Source organism: Arabidopsis thaliana, chromosome 5, assembly GCF_000001735.4.
Source record: "Arabidopsis thaliana chromosome 5, partial sequence".
Taxonomy (NCBI): domain Eukaryota; kingdom Viridiplantae; phylum Streptophyta; class Magnoliopsida; order Brassicales; family Brassicaceae; genus Arabidopsis; species Arabidopsis thaliana.
The window spans coordinates 13773676-13794501 of NC_003076.8; the positions used below are offsets into that span (position 1 = coordinate 13773676).

The following is a 20826-nucleotide window of genomic DNA, read 5'->3' on the forward strand; positions in this document are numbered from 1 at the left end:
TGAGGTAATTTTATGATTGTAACTAAGTGGTTCACGTTCTCTTTGTTTCTCTTAATTGTATTTATTACGATAATAAGTATCTAATTTTGATTATTGACACGACGGTTGTAATGGATTAAATTGGTAACGTCCGGACTGTCTCTATCAGTGGATCCCATCTTCTCTCTCGGGCCCACGGATCCATCTTTGTCTGACACTCGGTCCGCTACGTCCGAGAGACTATCTTTTTCGTGTTTTGTTCTCACTCACACGGTTTCGACAATTATTTCCGGAAAGGTCACTCATCCTGAAATTGCTCGAGCCCAAACATGCTAAACTATGAATTTCTCTCAAGACATTTGACCAAAACAAATGTGCATTTTGGTAACATATATGACCAAATCAATTCTTTTAAAAATTTTCGCATGCACCACCATATTCCTGAAACTGGGATATTACTGGATCACTTGGCACGAATATTCATACCCAACCTCATATTATCACATCTGCAAACAAAATTCCTCAGCATTGACTTATTAGAGTCAATCTAATAGAGTTGTTGATTAAAAAACTTAAAATAAAGTTAGCAAATTTTAATATAAAAAAATTTATACTATTGAAAGTTATAGTTCCTGGATTTATTTTTGTTTTTAATATGGGACCTTGTAAATGTTTTTTTTAAAATCCCAATAATTTTGAATATATAAAGCCTTTTATGCAAAATAAAAATATATTGCTTTAAAATCATATTGTAGATAGAACTTATTTATCAATATTTGTCTTATTTATTTGTTCTATTAAAATTAACCAAAGTTTCTTTCAAAATAACACAAACAAACACAAGAACTAAAAAAATATTGGATTTATAGTTGAAATATTTCCTTACCAAAATAAAAATATTATATATATCGCGATCTTACAACTTCAATATACACTATTCTGAAATAAATATTATAAAATATAAAACATACTAGGCACATAATTCATTTCCATTTTTTTTGGTAAAAAAAAGTTACTACTTTGAAAAAGAGGTAAATTACAAAATTATTTTTTCAAATAGTATTTCTTAACAATTCAAACAAAAATAAAAGGATGAATGTGGTCCCACCACATTCTGAAATCTTTTCTTCACAATTATCTTTTCAAACAATATTCCTCAAAAATTCCTCAATATTCATCCGATCTAACAAATATGTTTTGCTCAAATTCTCCTCAAGCATACCTCAACAATTTCTCGAAAACATGTTACCATTTTTTTTCAAAAGTATATGAGATACTTAGAGTTAATGTCATAATTTATTAATCATTAATACACAAAAACTTATAATATATTTTTTTTATCATGTATTAAACAAAGATGATAAAAAGAACATTAAAAATTAAAAAGTATTTAATCCAATTATATGACTGATTCCTCAACTTTCATTTGGTTAAATGATGTGACCAAAATTAAAAGTTTCAAATAGATCCATACCTTTTACTTATATTAGAAAATATCTCCTAGAGGTTTGTCTAAGTGTCCTGGCAATTTTTGTTACAGAGAAATAATCAGTATTTATAACTCTTATAGCCTCATGAAGCTAGCTAGTGACGTAAATTACCGTACTTAGACAACGACAGAGTGTTCCGGATTCTAACGGACTTGGCTTGACTGGATTGTTTTCTTAGCTTTCTTATACTTGAGAAACAAAAGTATGAGGGAGAAAGTGAATGCGGCTAATCCCAAGATAGTAAGATATTTTCAAATATCTACATTTGATGGTTTATATCGCTAACCCATGTGGGTGGCGAGCTGATAAGGACCCCATTATAATTAGCAAAGAAGACTTTTAAGTTTTATCCTATGTTTAACTAATTATGTTTTTTTTCTTTTGGAAAAAATGTTTATGTAATGTGTTGTGTGTATTTTATTGATTTCAAGAATTCATGGGTATGTTAAGATACTCATCCAGTTGCGGTACAACGTAAATCTTTGTCACAAATCCTTTAAACAAAAGTTAATATTTTTAATTGAACCAAATAAAGTACCATAAAGTTAATTGCACTGAAGTGCGATAACTTTATAACTTGAAAGAAAATAGAATGCACTTCATAAGTTTAGCCAAAGTTATTTTAGATCGTGTGACTTGCATAATATTGCTACATCATCATTTTAATTTAGAATATTTTACCGCATTTAGAAAATTTAGTTTTGATATCTTAGGATTCAGTATAAAAACTTTGACTTTTTCTTAGATTGTTCTCTCATAAATTAATAACATAAGATTTACATGCACGAGTTTCTTTACGTAGTTATATTTATACCTAAATAGATGCTAAACAAAAGTAGACATTCATATACCAAATATATCATACCTTGAATCCAACTATATTGTACAAACATAAATACTAGTCAGCTTTCATCTCTCATACACTCAAAATCACCATCGCATTTGAATAACACATTGCCATTATAAGACTCTATGAATAAGATCATTTTGGTGAAGTAAAACTAATCGTCGACAGACTCGAATCTGCTTATGAAATGAATTAAACTCTGACAAAAAGAAAGAACAATCTTATTTCTCTATTCGCAACCGCACAAATGTTGGCGCTGCTGTGGAAATAATTACAAAGGATCATCACCACCTGATTCTTCATTGATTGCTCAAGTTTTTGATGACATATGAAAGTATGTCTCTGTGGTTGAAGTAAGCGAGTTCCACCTATGCACGTTTACCCTTACTTTACAATGAAATCTATTTTTCTTCACCAAACAACATTTTGAACAATGGGAGTGGACAATATACCTCAGTGTCAAAGCGGACTATGCAGGTGGAAAATTTCCCAGTGTCTGTATTGGTAGTAACATCTTCCCCAGGTCTTATCTCTGAAATATCGATTGGGAGATGGATAGTGTAAAGCTCCTTACCTATCAATCCAAGGGTGTCTGCATCCTCACTAGACTTAAAACATAATGGGATGATTTCCATTCCCACCAAATTACTCCGGTGAATCCTTTCTAAACTATTTGAGATCACTCTGCTTTAACGCCCTGTAAAAACAACAAAATTTTGCCTCAAAGAATTTAGGACACAAACTTCAGAGAGAGAAAGAGATATAGAGGGAGGTTCAAACCTGTAACATGGGTCTCTTGGCAGCTAAATCACGGGAGCTACCACTACCATACTCAGCTCCAACCAGAATAATTGTGGCCTAACAAGCTGCTTTGTATCTCTGAAAAAAAACAGACATTATCATTATACAATCAGTATTAAACCCACAAGATTTCCTTGGGAAAATTAAGCCAAGAAACACAAACCATGGCAGCATCGAAGAAAAAGATTTTCACCCAATAGGAATGTGAACTGTCTTAGGGCAAACTTATCCATTTAATAGCTTGTTAACAAGTCTGATATTCACAAATGTTCCCAAAGCCATAATTTCATTGTTACCGCATAGACTTCCATATGAGTTGAAATATTTGCGGTTAATCTCCGGTGATTCTAAATCGTGTTTCCCTTGGTGATGGAATTAGAACCGTCAAATGGTCATCTGACCATGGGCTAAGCCCAGTCCACAACATTATGGACAGTCCATGGTCGACCCGTAACGAAAACGGGTTAAATGGTCTAAAGACCAATTATGTCCGCGGATTTAATGGGCTAGCCCACACGGTCTATGGTTGGTCCATCAATTTTCTCAACACATCAATTTTCTTCTCTTCTCTATCTCGGCGACGAAGCTCTCTCTCTCTCGCTTCGACCTCTCTCTCAACTCCTACTCCCGTTAGTTCTACTAGAATATGAATCCGTTGATTAGAATAAGTTCTCTCTAAAATATGCGTTCATATGATAGTCTCATTGATTTTATTCTCTAAGTCCTTATGCAATTTCATCGCTTTGTTATTTTCTGTTCCTTAATTGTGATTCTGCATATGCTTTCTTTGATTTCAGCTTGTGGGTTTGTCCAAATTTCACTTGTTTGCTATTCTTTGTTATTCTCTCTCTCCCTTCCTTTGATGCCAACCATGTGTTTGATGAAATGCCTCACAGAATATGTAGAGTTTGGTTTTGGTAGAGCTTGTAATTACTTGTGTAGAGCTTGGTGTTTATGTATGGAGCTAAGTGTATGAACGTTTAGTGTGTGTTTGCTAATGTTTATGAACGTTTAGAGCTTGTAATTAAGTAATCGTTTCTCACCACAATCCATCACTTGTTTGACAAAACGTTGTTTTGCAGGAAACGGATTAGAGGTAGCAAGTTCATGACTCATTGGTTTATTATTTTTTTGCAGAGAGTGGCCATACATGGAATCATCGGCTTTACAAGATTGGCGATCAAACATTGGCAAATAATATTCAGACATTTGTTAATTCCCAAATCTAAGCTTAACTCTTTTGATGAACTTATTTTCAGACATTGGCAAATAACATTAAGTTATGGGCTGACCATTGGACATGGTCCTTAATGGTTTTGGACAAATTTTCAGACCATTGTCCAATAAAGATCATCCATTAAAACTAATGGTCCAATTGGACATGACCATTGGGCTTTGGACAGCCCAATTGACACTTCTAGATGGAATCATAAGTAGCTCGAAACATGTCGGGTAACACACTAGAGTGAACAACCTGTAACATATTCCTATAGAAAGTTCAATTAATGTGTACCTGGAGAGAAATACATTCGATGATTCTAAGTTGCAAGTACCTGAGCAATTTCCTCTATGGTAGGCTAGATATCCCTGAGGAAGACATCCTTATCTTTCTTGTTCTCCCCAATATACTCTGTCTCAAAGTCAATGCTAACCTGTGAAATAGAACACATACATATATTGGACTTGTACAATCGAATAGGAAATATATTGGACTTTTAAATTTTTTCCAAATTGTGTACTGTTCCAAAAAGGACATAGGTGTTGGTGTCGGATCCCGCACCAGTAGTCCAGGACCAACCAAAAATTGCCACATAAGCATGAGAGAAGCCCATAAGGGATACGGCCCATGAGAACCTCGAATTGAGAGGGAAGACATGGACGAGGTGGCCGTTCTGCGGGATGGTGACAAGGTCGAAATTAAGGACAGTTCGGCTTAAGGTTCTCGGGCCGGGTATCAAAGCCCACGAAGTCCAAAGTCAATTCAAATTCAAACGTTTGAACATTAAACTCGAAGACTGAAACAGATGCAGTTAAGGGAGAAATATTATGTATAATTGAGAATTAAATGTTATGTACTAGTATAAGTAAGACGTTGTGAGCCATGTAGGACACATGCAATTTTTCTAGCAAAGATACTATAGCCATTTTTATACCAATTCGTAGCTTTATACATTTGATTTTTGTCCTCAAGAATAATCCATCTCACTAAATAAATAAATACTTGAGTGTGTGAATCCGACATTCATATTTTGGCGCCGTTTGTGGGGATGGAGGATTCTTGAGTCATCAGATTTTTTCACCACATTTTCGAGACAAGCAGCAATGGCCGGAGAAGACGCTCTCAGTACATCGTTGGCCGAAACACTCAAAACTATGCAGCAAACCATATCGGACATGACACATAAGTTCTCGGATGTGGAAAAAACTGTTACCACACTACAAACAACCCAAGTATCTCTTAGCCAACACGTTAGTACTATACTATCTCGTGTTCGTTCTCTAAGTGCAGGAAACCCTATTGGAGTCCTAAGAAGAATGCTCAATTCGTCGAGTTCCCTTGCAAGGAATGGAACCAGTGGACAGACAACTCTTGATGCTGCTAACACAGTAATTCATCTGGAGGATGTGGAGACGCAGCTTGGAGACGATGACCAATTAGCACATCAGCACGAGCAAGAAAGTCTTGACCAGTTCGAGACCATGAGAAAGGTTAGCCAAGAATTGAAAGAGATGAAATCAAAGTTCCATCAGGCCACCAGTTCGGAGCCAGACATCGATCGAGTCATTGAAGAAACTACGCGAACACCTTTCACTCCTCAAATCGCAAGCTTGAGAATTAGAGATTCTCGGAAGCTCAATCTTACAACGGATTGGAAGACCCAAAGAGTTATCTTGCAGCTTTCCTGATCGCCGCTGGACGAGTCGACTTAGATGAAACCGAAGAGGATGCGGGATACTGCAAACTCTTTTCTGAGAATCTATGTGGGCAAGCACTGATGTGGTTCACCCAATTGAAGCCATGATTAATTAGCAATTTCAACGAATTGTCAGCTGTGTTCCTGAAACAATACTCCATACTTATGGATAAAAGCAATTTGGACACCGACCTTTGGAATCTATCGCAAGGACCGAATGAGTCACTTCGAGCTTTCATTACAAAGTTCAAAGGTGTGCTTTCGAAGCTCCCAAGAGTGTCGCAACAGTCAGCTTTGTCCTCCCTTCAGAAAGGTTTGTGGTATGATTCAAGGTTTAAGGAAGATCTAATACTTCACAAACCGGACACAATCCAAGATGCGCTTTTCCGCGCTAACAACTGGATGGAAGTAAAAGATGTAAAAGAGAGCTTCACGAAAAGGAATAAGCAAGCGAAGCCATCGGTCACGTTCATTACAAAGAAATTTGAGCCTAGGGATAACGAAGGGCCTAAAAAATTCAGGGCACAACCTTTCAACAACAACGTCGGAAAGTAATTCCAAGGAAAAAGAATGTCGAACACTTGGGTCCGAGATGAAAGTTTGTACTGCGACATACATAGAGTGACTGGGCACTTGACCAAAGATTGCAGTGTCTTCAAAAGGCATCTCGCGGAGTTGTGGGCAAGCGGAGACCTTTCCATATTCAACATAGAAGATTTCATGGAAAGATATCATGAGGCAAGACACAATCCTGAAGCTCAAAACCCTACCGTAAAAAGGCCGAGGTCATCAAACAAGGAAGAACCAAGAAGTTCAAAGGGAAATGTCAATGTGATTCTTGGAACTTCCAAACTTTACCGATATTCGATCAGTGCTATCAAGAAGCATAGACATAATGTTTTGCTTAAAGCAAGCTTCAGCGAGGAAGTTGATTTTCAAGGCGCTTCAATATCATTCAAAGAGGAAGAAACCCGACACCTTGAAAGAACTCATGATGATGCTTTGGTCATTACTTTGGATGTTGCTAATTTTGAAGTTTCGAGAATTCTTGTTGATATAGGCAGTTCGTTGGATTTAATTTTCCTGAGTACTTTGGAAAGGATGGGGATTAGTTGAGCTGATGTGGTGGGACCCCCATCTCCTTTGGTGGCATTTACAAGTGAGTCAACCATGTCTCTCGGAACGATTAATCTACCTGTTCTTGCCAGGAAGGTGTCAAAAATCGTAGAATTTGTTGTCTTTGATAAACCAACAGCATATAACATCATCCTCGGGACTCCCTGGATTTATCTAATAAAGGCGGTCCCCTTTACATATCATCAAAGCATCAAGTTTCCAACCTCGAGCGGAGTGGAAACAATTCGAGGAGATCAGGAAGCTTTGCAAACGTGTTATCTAGCTAGCCACCGTTTGAAGATCCAATAGCAATTAACGAAGCCCACGAAGAAAGAAGTACTTCCAAGATTTCCTAGTGGGCAAAAGGTGGATGATTTCGTGATCGAAGTTGCGTTAGACGAAGACCAGCCAGACCGTAAAATTTGAATTGAGGCTACTTTGACCGGTGAACTAAAAGAAACTTTGATAGAATTTTTGAGGAAAAACAAGACCTTATTTGCGTGGTCAGCAGCAAATATGCCTGAGATAGATCCGAGCATAATTTGCCATGAGCTGAACGTGGATCTGAGCTTTAAGCCTGTAAAACAAAACAGGAGAAAACTCAGAGCAAAGCGAACAAAGGCAGTAAACGACGAAGTGGACAAAATTTTAAAGATAAGATCTATAAGAGAGGTGGAGTACTTGGAGTGGATGGCAAATACTGTTGTCCTCAAAAAGAAGAATGGAAAGGACGTCGTATGCATCGATTTCACAGACCTCAATAAAGCATGCCCAAAGGATAGCTTCCCGCTCCCGCTTCCCGCTCCAAAGATCGACTCGTGGAGTCTACTGCAAGAAATGAGTTGTTAACTTTCATGGATGTCTTCTCGGGTTATAATCAAATAATGATGAATCCCGAGGATCAGGAAAAAACGTCATTCATCACGAATAGAGGTATTTATTGTTAATAGGTAATGCCTTTTGGTTTAATAAATGCAGGAGCAACTTATCAACGATTGGTCAATAAGATGTTCCATAAGCATCTCGGGAAAACGATGGAAGTCTACATAAATGATATGTTTTTCAAGTTACTGAAAAAAGAAGACCACGTTAAGCACCTAGAAGAGTGTTTTGAAATTCTCAATCAATATCAAATGAAGCTAAACCCGGCGAAGTGTACTTTCGGAGTCCCGTCCGGAGAATTTCTTGGTTATATTGTGATTAAAAGAGGAATCAAAGCCAATCCGAACCAAATCAACGCGCGCCTTTCTAAATATGTTATCTCCAAAAAACTTTAAAGAAGTACAACGGTTGGCCGGTCGGATTGCAGCTTTGAACCGTTTTATCTCAAGATCAAAGGACAAATCGTTACCATATTATCAAATTCTAAAAGGAAACAAAGAGTTCCTTTGGGATTAGAAATGTGAAGAAACTTTTGGACAGCTAAAAGCATACCTAACCACTCCACCCATATTGTCCAAACTCAATGTGGATGAGAAGCTTTATTTGTATGTTTTGTTATCAAATCATGCAGTCAGTGAAGTCCTGATTCGGGAGGATCGTGGAGAACAAAAGCCGATTTATTACATAAGCAAGTCAATGACGGATCCAAAAACTCGGTATACAATGATGGAAAAACTTGCACTCGCGGTGGTGACTTCTGCTCGAAAGCTACGTCCGTACTTTCAATCCCACCCAATCGAAGTATAGACCAACCAGCCACTTCGAACAATACTTCACAACCCAAATCAGTCAGGACGATTAGCGACGTGGGCAGTAGAGCTCAGTGAGTATGATATAGAGTTTAAAAGCAGGGTGAGCATGAAGGCCCAAGTTTTGGCTGATTTCTTGACCAAGCTACCAATACTTGGTGCGCCAGAACAACCGGAGAATCAGACTTGGAAATTGCATGTAGACGGGTCTTCATCAAAGCAAGGATCCAAAGTGGGAATCAAGTTGGAGTGACCCACATCGGAAATTCTTGAACAGTCGTTCCGCTTACTATTTAGTGCTTCTAATAATGAGGCAGAAAATATGAAGCCTTAATTGCCAGACTTCGGTTGGCACAAGGAGTTGGAGTTGAAGAAGTGGTCGCTTATTGTGACTCGCAATTAGTAATTAACCAGTTCAATGGAGACTACGAAGCCAAAGACTCGAGAATGGAAGCATATCTTGAAGTAGTTAAAGATCTGTCTAAAGCTTCAAGAAATTTAAACTAGTTCAAATGCCTCGAGGAGAGGATACAACCGCGGATGCACTCGCCGCATTAGCATCATCTTTGGATCCTGAGTTAAATAGAATCATTCCAGTAGAATGCATCTCGGAGCGAAGCATTAAAGACGAAAAAGAAACTCTCGTCATTAGAAGATTTGAGCAGTGGCACGTGCCCGTGGTGAACCGGAAGTAGAGTTACCACCCGTCATACGGAGGAAGTCAAAAGGTTAGAACACATCTGAGAAAACATACCCGAGGAAAGCAGTAGCGAGGAGCCTATTATCCTAGTAGAGCACATAATTTCAGAAGAGATTTTAGAGACCGAGCCACTTATCGAAGAAGATATACTTGAACAAAATGAGCATCCCGAATCGGAGCCATGTATATTTCACGAAATCGACCAAAATTCTGCTAAAGATTGGGGAGCTGATTGGAGGGAGCCAATTAAGCATTACATTGTAACAGACGAATTCCCAAAAAACAAGTGCCAAACCAGGAAAATGAGAATTGTTAATGCGAAATTTTGTCTCTCCAAGAATGCATTATATTAGGTGAGGTGGCAGTGCACCCTTACTTTCTGTGTTTTTTTTGGACCCGAAGTCGAAATTGTCATGAGCGAAGTGCATGAAGGGCTGTATGGGAGATATTCGTCGGGAAGGGCTATGCCGTTCAAGATTAAAAGAATGGGATACCATTGGCCCACTATGATTATTGATTGTGTTAAGTTTGCCCAAAGATGTAAGCGTTGTCAACTTCATGCACCCTTAATCCATAAACCTTTGGAGTTGTTTTCTTCCATCTCCACTCCATACCCATTCATGAGGTGGTCGATGGACAGTATGAGACTATTGCATATGTGTACAATATCTTTTGGTCTTGACGGATTACTTCTCGAAATGGATTGAGGCAGAAGCATACATTAATATCAAGGATTCGGCGGTGAAAACTTTCATTCAGAAAAGAATCATATGTTGACATGGTGTCCCGTGCGAGATAGTCACTGATAACGGACCACAATTCATTTTGCACGAGTTCAAAGCTTTTTGTTCGGATTGGGGAATCAAAGTCATTTACTCTACTCTGCGGTATCCACAAGGAAATGGCCAAGCCAAAGCCGTAAACAAAACAATTCTGAGCAATCTTTAAAAACGCTTGAATCATTTGAAGGGAGGATGGTACGATGAGCTCCAACCCGTCTTGGAGCTTACCGCACAACTCCTAGGCGATCTATAGGGAAACTCCATTTTCTTTAGTATATGGCATGGAGGTGGTAGTACCGGCCGAACTCAATGTTCCCGGACTTCGCCGAACAGAAGCACCCTTGAACGAAGCAGAAAACTCAGCAATGCTTGACGATTCGCTGGATACTATCAACAAGAGGCGAGATCATGCTCTAATATGAATTCAAAACAATTAGCAAATAACAGCACGTTATTACAACACCAAGATCAAGAGCAGGCCTTTCTTTGTAGGAGATTACGTACTTAAACGTGTTTTTGACAATACAAAGGAAGAAGGAGCAGGCATGCTTGATATTAATTGGGAAGGACCTTACATTATTATCGAAGTGGTCCGGAATGGTGTTTATAAGTTAAAAAACTTGGAAGACAGGCTGGTCTAGCGTCCTTTGAATGTGGTCAATTTGAAGAAGTTTTATGTTTAAGTGACACGCATTTTTATTTTATGTTGTACATGAACTACGGTGTGGCTTGATCCCGCAATGGATACGTAGGCAGCTCGGAGACAAGTTAAGCTACTAATAAAATTTTGTTTTATTTTGTCATTGAAAAAGGAGTTCGACTGTGCGAACGAACAAGGCAAATAAAGTTCGAGTATGCGAACATACAAAACTTGGAAACAAAGAAACATTTATTCAGCAATAAGCAAATAAGGCATAGTTGCGTCACACACACACTTCAAATATGGAAATTCTTCTCGATGAGCAGAATACTTGAACTCCTTGTCCAGCGAGGTCAAGAATCAGCAAGATACAATTTAGGATGCATCCAAACTCGGAGATTCCAAGCACGATCCAATCCCCGGAATGAGATGCAAGGGTATGAAGATCCCTTGATATCTTAGTAACCCTGCGCTGCATTCGGTGAATCTTTTTCCGTAGCTTCCTCCTTTCAAGCGTAAGCTTTTGGTGTTGAACCGCAAGTCTCTTTATGAAGACCATCGCGATCTCTTGGTCTCTTTCATAGAGGTCCTTGATCATAGCACATGGAGCCTAGATTTGGAAACGGAAGAAGCCACGAGGTGGAGAGGGTCGTCTTCCCGGCACATTTGGGACATCTCCATCCGTTATTCCGACCCTGGAGAAATCAGGCATGGATTCCGAACATCGAAGGTTGAAATCCATATCTACAAAAAAAAAAGGAAAAGGTGAGGAATAAGGAAAAGTTAGAGTTATAATTTATAGGAACATCGCATCCCTTAGAGTCCGTAGTTTCCATCCTAGAACAGAGTGATTCACCGAAAGATTTATGCCTACCAGCTAGTCCTGCATTTAAGACGTATCTCTAAAAGAGTATTTCGAAATCAGGAAAATAGCAAAAGTTTCCAAAATTTAAAATGGACCGAAGCTCATAACGAGTTAAATATAAAATAAAAGCGAAATAAAATAAAAAGATGAGTTCGGGGACATTTATGGAAGAGGCTCAGGAACTGGCTCGTTCATCGCCGGTGCTGCATTCGAAGTGGATGCCTCGTTCTTGTCGTCCACTTTGGGTTCATTCTTGACGCGCTTTCAAAGGTTGTTGTCCTCTTCTTCATCATCCTCTTCGCTGTCAGACAGGACCACCTCGACCGGAGTATTCACAAGCCCCGAAACTTGACCTCAGGCGCAGAGGTACATCCGGAGCATAGTCGGGATCTTTGCGACAGAGTCGAAGTTCCTGCACTCCCATTGAAAGGGATCGCTTTCCAAAGCCCTCACCTTCCTCTCCACTCGAGCGATATGAGCCTCGAGTGTGTGCCTTTTGAGACCCAAGCGTTGCCTCTCATCGCACATACGGTGATGTTTGTCGACAACCTGGCATTGAAACAAACGAATATGACGAAAAAATAAGAAGTATGGTTGAGGAAAGAAAAACGGATACCGACCTTGTCCATGAAGTCATACGCCTCCTTCTTGTCTTTCGGAGGGAAGTAGAATGCGGCATGTGGAAAGAAGACGCCGGCCGGTTCGAAACCATCGCCGGACAAGAACAGCAGACTGCTTGGGTCGAGAGGGCAAACGGTGGATGCGCCTTCGTTTTCCATCTTCGTAGTATCTCTCAAGTAGATTTCAGAAATCATGTTTGGAGAGAGTTCATTGGCAGATAAGTACCTATTTATAATAGATTTAGGGTTTATCTTGGAACCAAAAATTTAATAATGATGGCGTGTCCGAATGGTTTAAACCATTTTTGGAAATTGAGAAAAAGCAATTATTGCCTCAAAGGCGTGTAGCTTTTCTTATTTCTCGAGGAACGAGAAGGGAAAGAGCAACCGTTGCATTAAAGGCAAAAGTCCATTAAATCATATATATGAAAGGAGGCTAACTCTCTCCTACAACTTGACACATTAACACATGAGAGCTTGCCACCTAGATTTCATAAAATAAATAATACATAATTAGTAATTAATTCAATATAACAACTAAAATAGGAGGATATAATTAATCAGAACTTGAATCATCACTCTTTTTACATTTTTTCTAATTCAATATATCCTCCTTAGTTTTGAGATCCACTTAAGTGGCTAAAGTGATCATAAAATCCAAACATGCTACACATAACCCTTAACTACAAAATATTATGAAAAAAACTAAATGAATATGCAGATTAAATATATCTAAGCTTTCGAGATTTATTCTAAGAAAACAAGTAACTTGAAAGATGTTTGAGGAACTATCCTTATAACTAATACGTAAGATATAAGACTATGAGAAGAACTTAACTAAACTTTCCAAGAACATCAAGTTGAATATGATTGAATTGAATATGCAGAGACATGGTTAATAAAAACATGTTATATTTTTAGTGTAAGAAATAAATTTTTTAAAATTTCACCGTCTCACAATCTAAACATATAACAAAAAAAACAAGGATTTATAAATTAAAAAAAAACTAAGAATCTAGAAGAAAAATAAAAAACAACTCAAGCACATTCTTTTTTCAGATGAACTAATATAGTTGGACTTTTCAAAAACAATTACAAATCATATTTATGTTTCAAACCCAATGCATTCAACTTTACTTTATATGAACAGACATTATATAAAATAATTTATAAATAGTAATACATAAACCCGCACGTAGTGCAGGTACTCATCTAGTACAAAATAAAACAGATAAGGCCCAAGCCCAACATAGCCATAAGGCCAAAAGCTCTAAAAAAACTAGTATTAAGCCGAGCTCGGTTTTCGCATTTAATGAGAAGGGTCTGATCAACCTAAAATCTCAGAACATAGCCACAAGGCCAAAAACTCTAAAAACAAAAAGCGGACTTTGCCAACCCGCATGCGATAAGTAAACAAAACCCTCTAGGGATCAAAATTTGAAAGGTTTAAAGGCCTCCTAAGGCAAATAACTTTTTCAAAATATAAAGCCCCCTTGGGCAAAATATATAGCCCTCTAGGGATCGCTGTTCACAAACGAGGGCTATTTGGGCTGAGTGGAGTTAGGTTCGACGGACATCACCGATGTGGCAGGTACATCGGGTGGAACAACTTCATTCGAGTTGCTCGGACCTAGAAGAAATATTCGAATTAATTAAAAAATACGGACACACTGGTAATAAATTTGTAAATAAAAGGACTTACAGGCCCAGTAGAGTCCGGATTCACCTTATGGAGGTGATGCAGTAAAGAATTCCTCAAAGTGTTGACGGTGGAAAGGCGTGGAGGCGAGAACTGAAAGACGATCTTTCTTGTCTTGTAAATTGTTGTTCAACTCGGATCTTTCTTACTCCTCGGAAAAGTCCTCTTCATGAAGCTGGTCTAACAAGAGTAAATTGCTCTCATACTCTTTGATGTCCAACTCAAGCTTAAACCGAGTCATCTTGGTTGGAATTAAAAGGATAGCCTTTGGATCAACTCCATCCCGTGACCTTTAACCTCCTTTCGGGCATTCGATGCCAACTTCGCCAACTCATTTTCTCTCAGTTTGGATCGAGCTTTGTACCCAGCATCGAGTTCGATGAATTAGTTGTTCATGGCGTCGGCAGCCGACTCAGATTGGAAAAGTCTATCTCGGACACCCGCAAGTTCAGTTTGAAGGTCATCATATCGACCATACTGCGCTTGCAGTTCGTCATTTGACTTCAAGAGTTTGGATTTGAAGTGGTCAACTTGTTCTTCCAGCTCGTGCTTGTCATTCATAGAGTCCGAAAAGGAGCGGTGATCAGCCTCGAGAGAGGAGAATTTGTTCCTCCACGAGTTGATCTCTTGTTCCCAGCTGAGTAGCAGCCCCTCGTAGTGCTCAACCATGTTATTGAATTTGCTGTTTGCCTGCAAGACGATATAATTGATTGTTATTAACGAAGTGAAAGAAAGGATAAGGGATTGCAGAAAATATTTACCCGGACTGTATGGTGGGCATGGAGCAAGTAGCGTTCGCGAATTGTCGGGCGCCATTTGTCAAAAGTTGGCAAAATCGCATCTTTGCGGGTTTTGAAACAGCGAAAGACATTGCCCTCTTTTTCCATTGCTAAAAAAAGTAGTAGGGTTACAACTTGAGAAATACAAACAAAGTTGTAACTAAAAAATAATAATAATTAACCAAACCTATAAGGGATTTGGTTTGAGGAACAAGCACGACCTTTGACCTCGGGGGAGTATCTCGATGCTCACCACCCTCCTTTTGAGGAACCGTATTGTGGTCCGTTTTCTCTCCACTCCATTGTGAAGAGGGGGACGTGGCGACAGGAGGAGGAGGACCCATTGTTCGAGAAGGAGGCGACAATCTGGGAGAACAGTCGGTCCTAGCCCTTGCTTTGTCCCTCCGCGGAGAAGAGTTACCACGAGATGGCCTGTCCCTTTTCTTACGAACCAGTTCCGCTAGCGGTTCACTACTTAACCCACTTCAGAAATTGGGTCGAGGAGAGTCGCGGCGAAGTGATCGGGACCTTCGAGGAGAACGACCTCCGCGGTGCTCACGGTGGAGGGTTGGCCTGAAAGCATAAGCAGATCTTGCTCCTTCGGCGCTACCATCATCGACAAGAAGGATCCAGGTGTAATCCTCCTTGTCAATGGCAGTCGCGAGGAACACGTTGTTCTCCTCGCAAGCCTCAGTCATTGGCTTGGACAGCACCTTGCGCCGAAAAGCAATGGCCCCGGTTGACATTCCTTGAGTCCAAGGAGTAGGTGGAAGATGATGAAGGTGTCAGGAGGACTCATCCTGAGTTTGCGGGTAGCCTCTATGAACCAATCGAGGGTTAAAGAATTCCAATGGATTTCCCCTTCGAAGACTATTTTAAAGAATTCGATGAATTCTTTAGTTGGAAGCGTCTGGGCAATGAAGGCTGCGAAGTGAAACAACAGATTCAGTTAGTAAAAGGGTAGATGACCAGAGAAAAACATGTATATCCTAACTTCTACCAGTCTTAGCTGATCACTTCGATGGAAGCACTTCGGAAAGGTTTCCAATCGAAGCTGGGATTTTCTTAATCATGAACCAAGGATGAAAAGTAGCCCGTCTTCTTCGACGAGCTTCTCACGCTAAGGCAATCGTTCAGTTCGGGAACACTGATTATGTATCCAACCCCCGCCGCGATAGTTATAATTCCCAGGATGGTTCAGAGAAGGTTGGGGGTTAATTGGGGTAGAGCAATCCCGAGAGCTTCCAGGTAACAAACTAAGGCTTCGGGATGAGGAAAGGTCAACCTGCAGCCGTTGAAATAGATCTCGTATACGCAGAAGTATCCGTGACGGTGGTCCTCTGGAGATTCCGTGAGATCGGGCATCATTGATTCTGCCATAATTTTAACTCATCTCACTAAATAAATAAATACTTGAGTGTGTGAATCTGACATCCACATTAGACAACCACCAAAGGTGGAGATGCAAGGTAGTTGGATCTTGTTAATAGATAGACATGGCCCTCAAAGTTTTTGTTCCCAAAAATCACAGCCTCTGCTATAATGTTTTACAATAGGCAGAACCAATATTGTAACAATATTGCCTTCCACTTTTATCTACAAAAGCTATCCTATTCCATTTTTTCAGTCTGAATAATACGATTTTTTCAATCACAGCCGCTGCTACAATGTTGATTCATCGATTTCTCCATAGTTGCCAATGTATGTAGTGCATCCATAACCAACAATATTGAAACCCTGCTTGTTCAGATATTTTTGCAGGTTTCTGCATCGCCTGCATGAATGTTACATGTGTCCATGCAAGCTCGAGATTACAACATTAACTATGTGAATTGTGCAACAGACAAGGGTGTAGCTCTTTCATAAGTATTTGTAACAACTCATGACCCTGGTGCAAGAATTGTTTTTACCCAAGGCTTAACCATAGGGTGAGATTGATAAGAGATATTCAACACATTACATAAATCGAGTTTAATTTGGTGGAAACTAACATGTAGGCCAAGTTCACATGCTTTTTGGCAACAAGAGAAGCACCAAGCATGAAACTGGGATTTGAGGTATTAGTGCAACTTGTGAGCGTAACAATCACCACACTGTCATAGTTAAGCTCTACAGGTTTTCCATTGAAAGAAATCTTTACTACTTTTTTCTTGCGCCTCCTTAGGTATAGCCAAACCCTATCAAGAATGTACACATCCAATCAAGAAAGTAGCACCCACCAAGTGCCTCCACAGCAAGTTTAAATCAAATATATGCTAAAAAAAAATACACCTCCATATACCAAGTATAATATCTTAACTTAAACCTAACTTTAGTGTCTAAACACGAGTGCCAGTCAGCTTTCATTTCCTTTAAAGGAACACTATCATGTGGCCTGTGAAAAGATAATAATATCTTTATAGTGGTCAATCAATCAAATAATATCAAAAGAAAAAAAAAACGATTTAAAAGAAAAATATATAAGTTTAGTTTATTATATAATGGCGGGAAACGACAATAATGGCGGTAGTGGCGGTTTCTATCGAGATTGGATGTACAAGAGATTTGATGAGGTGACGGGGAATTTGTCAGCCGAATATGTTGCAGGAGTTGAGAAATTCATGACATTCTCTAATAGTCACCCTATAGTACAGAGTAGTCGAGGTAAATTTCATTGTCCTTGTAGTGTATGCAATAATGAAAAACACATCATCTCGGGTAGAAGAGTTAGTAGTCATTTGTTTAGTCAAGGATTTATGTCTGATTATTATGTTTGGTATAAGCATGGAAAAGAACTGAATATGGATATACGAACGAGTTACACGAATAGGACGTATTTTAGTGAGAATTATGAAGAAGTGGGTAATGTCGTAGAAGATCCATATGTGGATATGGTGAACGATGCATTTAATTTTAACGTGGGGTTTGATGATAACTATCATCAGGATGGTAGTTATCAGAATGTGGAAGAAGCGGTCAGTAACCATTCAAATAAATTTTATGACTTGTTAGAAGGTGCAAATAATCCATTGTACGATAGTTATCGTGAAGGGCAGTCGCAGTTGTCCTTTGCATCTCGACTCATGCACAACAAGGCGGAGTATAATATGAGTGAAAAGTCGGTGGACTCTGTTTGCGAAATGTTTACAGATTTTTTACCAGACGGAAACCAGGCTACCACTTCACATTACCAGACCAAAAAGTTGATGCCCAATTTAGGACTTCCATATCATACGATTGATGTTTGTAAGAACAATTGTATGCTATTTTGGAAAGAAGACGAAAAGAAGATGAATGTCGATTTTGTGGCACACAAAGATGTAAGCCTAATGACAACCGTCGAAGAACCAAAGTACCATATAGTCGTATGTGGTATCTACCTATTGGGAACCGATTGAAGAGAATGTATCAGAGCCACAAGATTGCTGCGACAATGCGATGGGATGTTGAGCACCAATCGAAGGAGGGAGAAATGAATCATCCTTCAGATGCGGCAGAGTGGAGATATTTCCAAGAGTTACATTCCCGGTTTGCCGAAGAATCCCGAAACGTTTATCTTGGGTTGTGTACTTATGGGTTCAATCCATCTGGCATGTCGAGTAATCATTCGTTGTGGCCTATGATCCTGACTCCATATAATTTACCCCCTGGTATGTGCATGAATACAGTGTACTTATTTCTTAGAGTTCTGAATTCTGGACCAAATCATCCTCGAACTAGTCTTGATGTCTTCCTCCAACCTCTTATTGAGGAGCTAAAAGAGTTGTAGTCTACTGGAGTCGATGCGTACGATGTTTTATTGAGTCAGAAATTTAATCTAAAAGCAGTGCTACTGTGGACGATAAGCAACTTTTCGGCATATAGCATGTTATCAAGATGGACTACTCATGGTAAATTGTCTTGTCCAGTTTGCATGGAAAGTACAAAGTCTTTTTATCTACCCAATGGACGGAAGACATGCTAGTTTGATTGTCACCGTAGATTTTTTCCTCATGGTCATCCATCCCGTAGGAATAGAAAAGACTTTCTGAAGGGAAGAGAACCTTCTAGCGAGTATCCACTCGAGTCTTTGACAGAGGAGCAAGTTTATTACGAGCGGTTGGCTAGTGTAAATCCACCAAAAATGAAGGACGTTGGTGGGAACGATCATGAAAAGAAGATGCGAAGCTATGGGAAGGAACATAATTGGCATAAAGAAAACATCTTGTGAGAGTTGTCTTACTGGAAGGACCTCAATCTTGGACACAATATTGATGTGATGCATATAGAGAAGAACTTTCTAGATAACATCATGAACACTCTCATGAGTGTTAAGGGTAAATCAAAAGACAATATCATGTCAAGATTGGATATTGAAAATTTTTGTTCTTGGCCAGACTTACATATTGATAGTAAGGGTAAAGCTCCAATTCCAGCGTATACATTGACAGAAGAAGCCAAAAAGATTTTATTTCAATGTGTGAAATATGAGGTTAAATTTTCAGATGGTTATTCTTCAGAATTGGCTAGTTGTGTAGATCTGGAGAATGAAAAATTTTCAGGCATGAAGAGTCATGATTGTCATGTTTTTATGGAGCGACTACTTCCATTTATCTTTGCTGAACTCCTTGACCGCAATGTCCACCTTGCATTATCAGGTACAATACTTACTATTTTATTTGCCAAACTTTTTTTATCTAATCATTTAACTTGAACATATATTTTAGGAATTGAAGCATTTTTCCGGGACTTATGTTCGAGAACTTTAAAGAAAAGTCGCGTTCAAATTCTCAAAGAAAAAATAGTTTTAATCATCTGTACGTTGAGAAAGATTTTTCCACCATCATTTTTGATGTTATGTAATACCTACCTATCCAGCTCCCATACGAAGCTGAAATGGGTGGCCCTGTCCAATATAAGTGGATGTACCCATTTGAGAGGTTTTCAAAAAGTTGAAAGGAAAAGCAAAGAACAAAAGATATGCGACATGATCAATTGTTGAGTCATATACCAATGACGAGATTGCTTATTTTTTAGAGCACTACTTTGCCGATCATATACAAACAAAATCAAGGTAAATATATTTATTTATTTAACCCTACTTCCTATACTTCAGAATTAATTCAATTACATGGATCAGGTTAACAAGATTTGATGAAGTTGAAGTTCCTATATATCATGTCCCTGGAGTACCTAACATATTTGTGCACGTCGACCGTCCAAGTGGTGAAATGTAGAATGACTTCCAGAGAAAGATTACCAAAGTGCACATGCATATGTTTTGAGAAATTGTGACTATTTTAAACAACTTGAGAGATATTTTTAGAGTCTCTTTAATTTAAAATTCCACTAAGATAACTTTGATTTATTTTTCTTCGTTTATAAATATAGTATGTTCGAGGATTTTCTTTCTGCAAAATATCCATGCTTGCTCACAGTCACCCTTCGTCTCAAGGCAACAACTTCCAAGAGGAAGCTCATGCAACGTTGCCGGAGCTACAAGAGGACTCGGCGGTGGCTCTGAATACGATACGTTCAGTGCCTGGCTGGGAAATGTGGACATGTGTATTGTCTCCCATTCCCCGGTCAAAAACTGAATGCTATGTTCTCTTCCTCTACTTTGTTCTCGTGCTCTGCCTCTGTAGATAAAGTCGTGTTCTGTTGTGAATCATTGTCTGTTGTGAATCATTGTCTGTTGTGGAACATGCTCTATTGAAAATGATGCTCTATTGTGTAACATAGTTGACTTGTGAATCGTGTTCTGTTGTGAATCATGTTCTCTTGTGAATCGTGTTTTGTTGTATATCATGCTCTATTGTGGAACATAGTTGACTATTGTGCTTAGCATGTTTTCAGAATGATCTTGTTCAGTTCTATACTCGTGTGTGTTCTTGTTCAGTTCTATAATGTGTGTGCTCTTGTTCAGTTCTATAGTTTGTTCTGT

At 38.9% G+C, this 20826-nt stretch overlaps 2 protein-coding genes and 3 pseudogenes across 7 annotated transcripts; 2 read left to right on the forward strand and 3 right to left on the reverse strand.

Moving 5' to 3' along the window:
• Positions 1 to 2672: 2672 nt before the first annotated feature.
• On the reverse strand, positions 2673 to 3428 carry AT5G35601 (annotated as a pseudogene). The gene has a single exon.
• Positions 3429 to 5439: 2011 nt separating this feature from the next.
• Positions 5440 to 10665, forward strand: AT5G35602 (annotated as a pseudogene; the record flags this gene model as incomplete). The annotated part of the gene is made up of 1 exon: positions 5440 to 10665.
• An 827-nt stretch (positions 10666 to 11492) lies between these two features.
• On the reverse strand, positions 11493 to 12654 carry AT5G35603 (hypothetical protein (DUF3287); the record flags this gene model as incomplete). 3 transcript variants are annotated; one of them, NM_001161276.1, is made up of 4 exons in its annotated part: positions 11572 to 11705; positions 12145 to 12238; positions 12280 to 12375; positions 12447 to 12605. In NM_001161276.1, 4 exons carry the CDS (start codon positions 12603 to 12605, stop codon positions 11572 to 11574), a joined length of 483 nt encoding a protein of 160 aa, NP_001154748.1. The 3 variants fall into 3 exon arrangements, with proteins under 3 accessions (NP_001190424.1, NP_680338.2, NP_001154748.1); NM_001203495.1 differs by lacking the exon at positions 12280 to 12375 and having other exon boundaries at positions 11493 to 11705; positions 12447 to 12654; NM_148033.2 differs by having other exon boundaries at positions 11550 to 12375.
• A 1875-nt stretch (positions 12655 to 14529) lies between these two features.
• AT5G35604 (myosin heavy chain-like protein) lies at positions 14530 to 15670 on the reverse strand (the record flags this gene model as incomplete). Its single annotated transcript, NM_148034.1, has 4 exons — positions 14530 to 14835; positions 14907 to 15034; positions 15112 to 15356; positions 15453 to 15670. 4 exons carry the CDS (start codon positions 15668 to 15670, stop codon positions 14530 to 14532), a joined length of 897 nt encoding a protein of 298 aa, NP_680339.1.
• A 1734-nt stretch (positions 15671 to 17404) lies between these two features.
• Positions 17405 to 20563, forward strand: AT5G35606 (annotated as a pseudogene; the record flags this gene model as incomplete). Its single annotated transcript has 1 exon — positions 17405 to 20563.
• Positions 20564 to 20826: the final 263 nt, after the last annotated feature.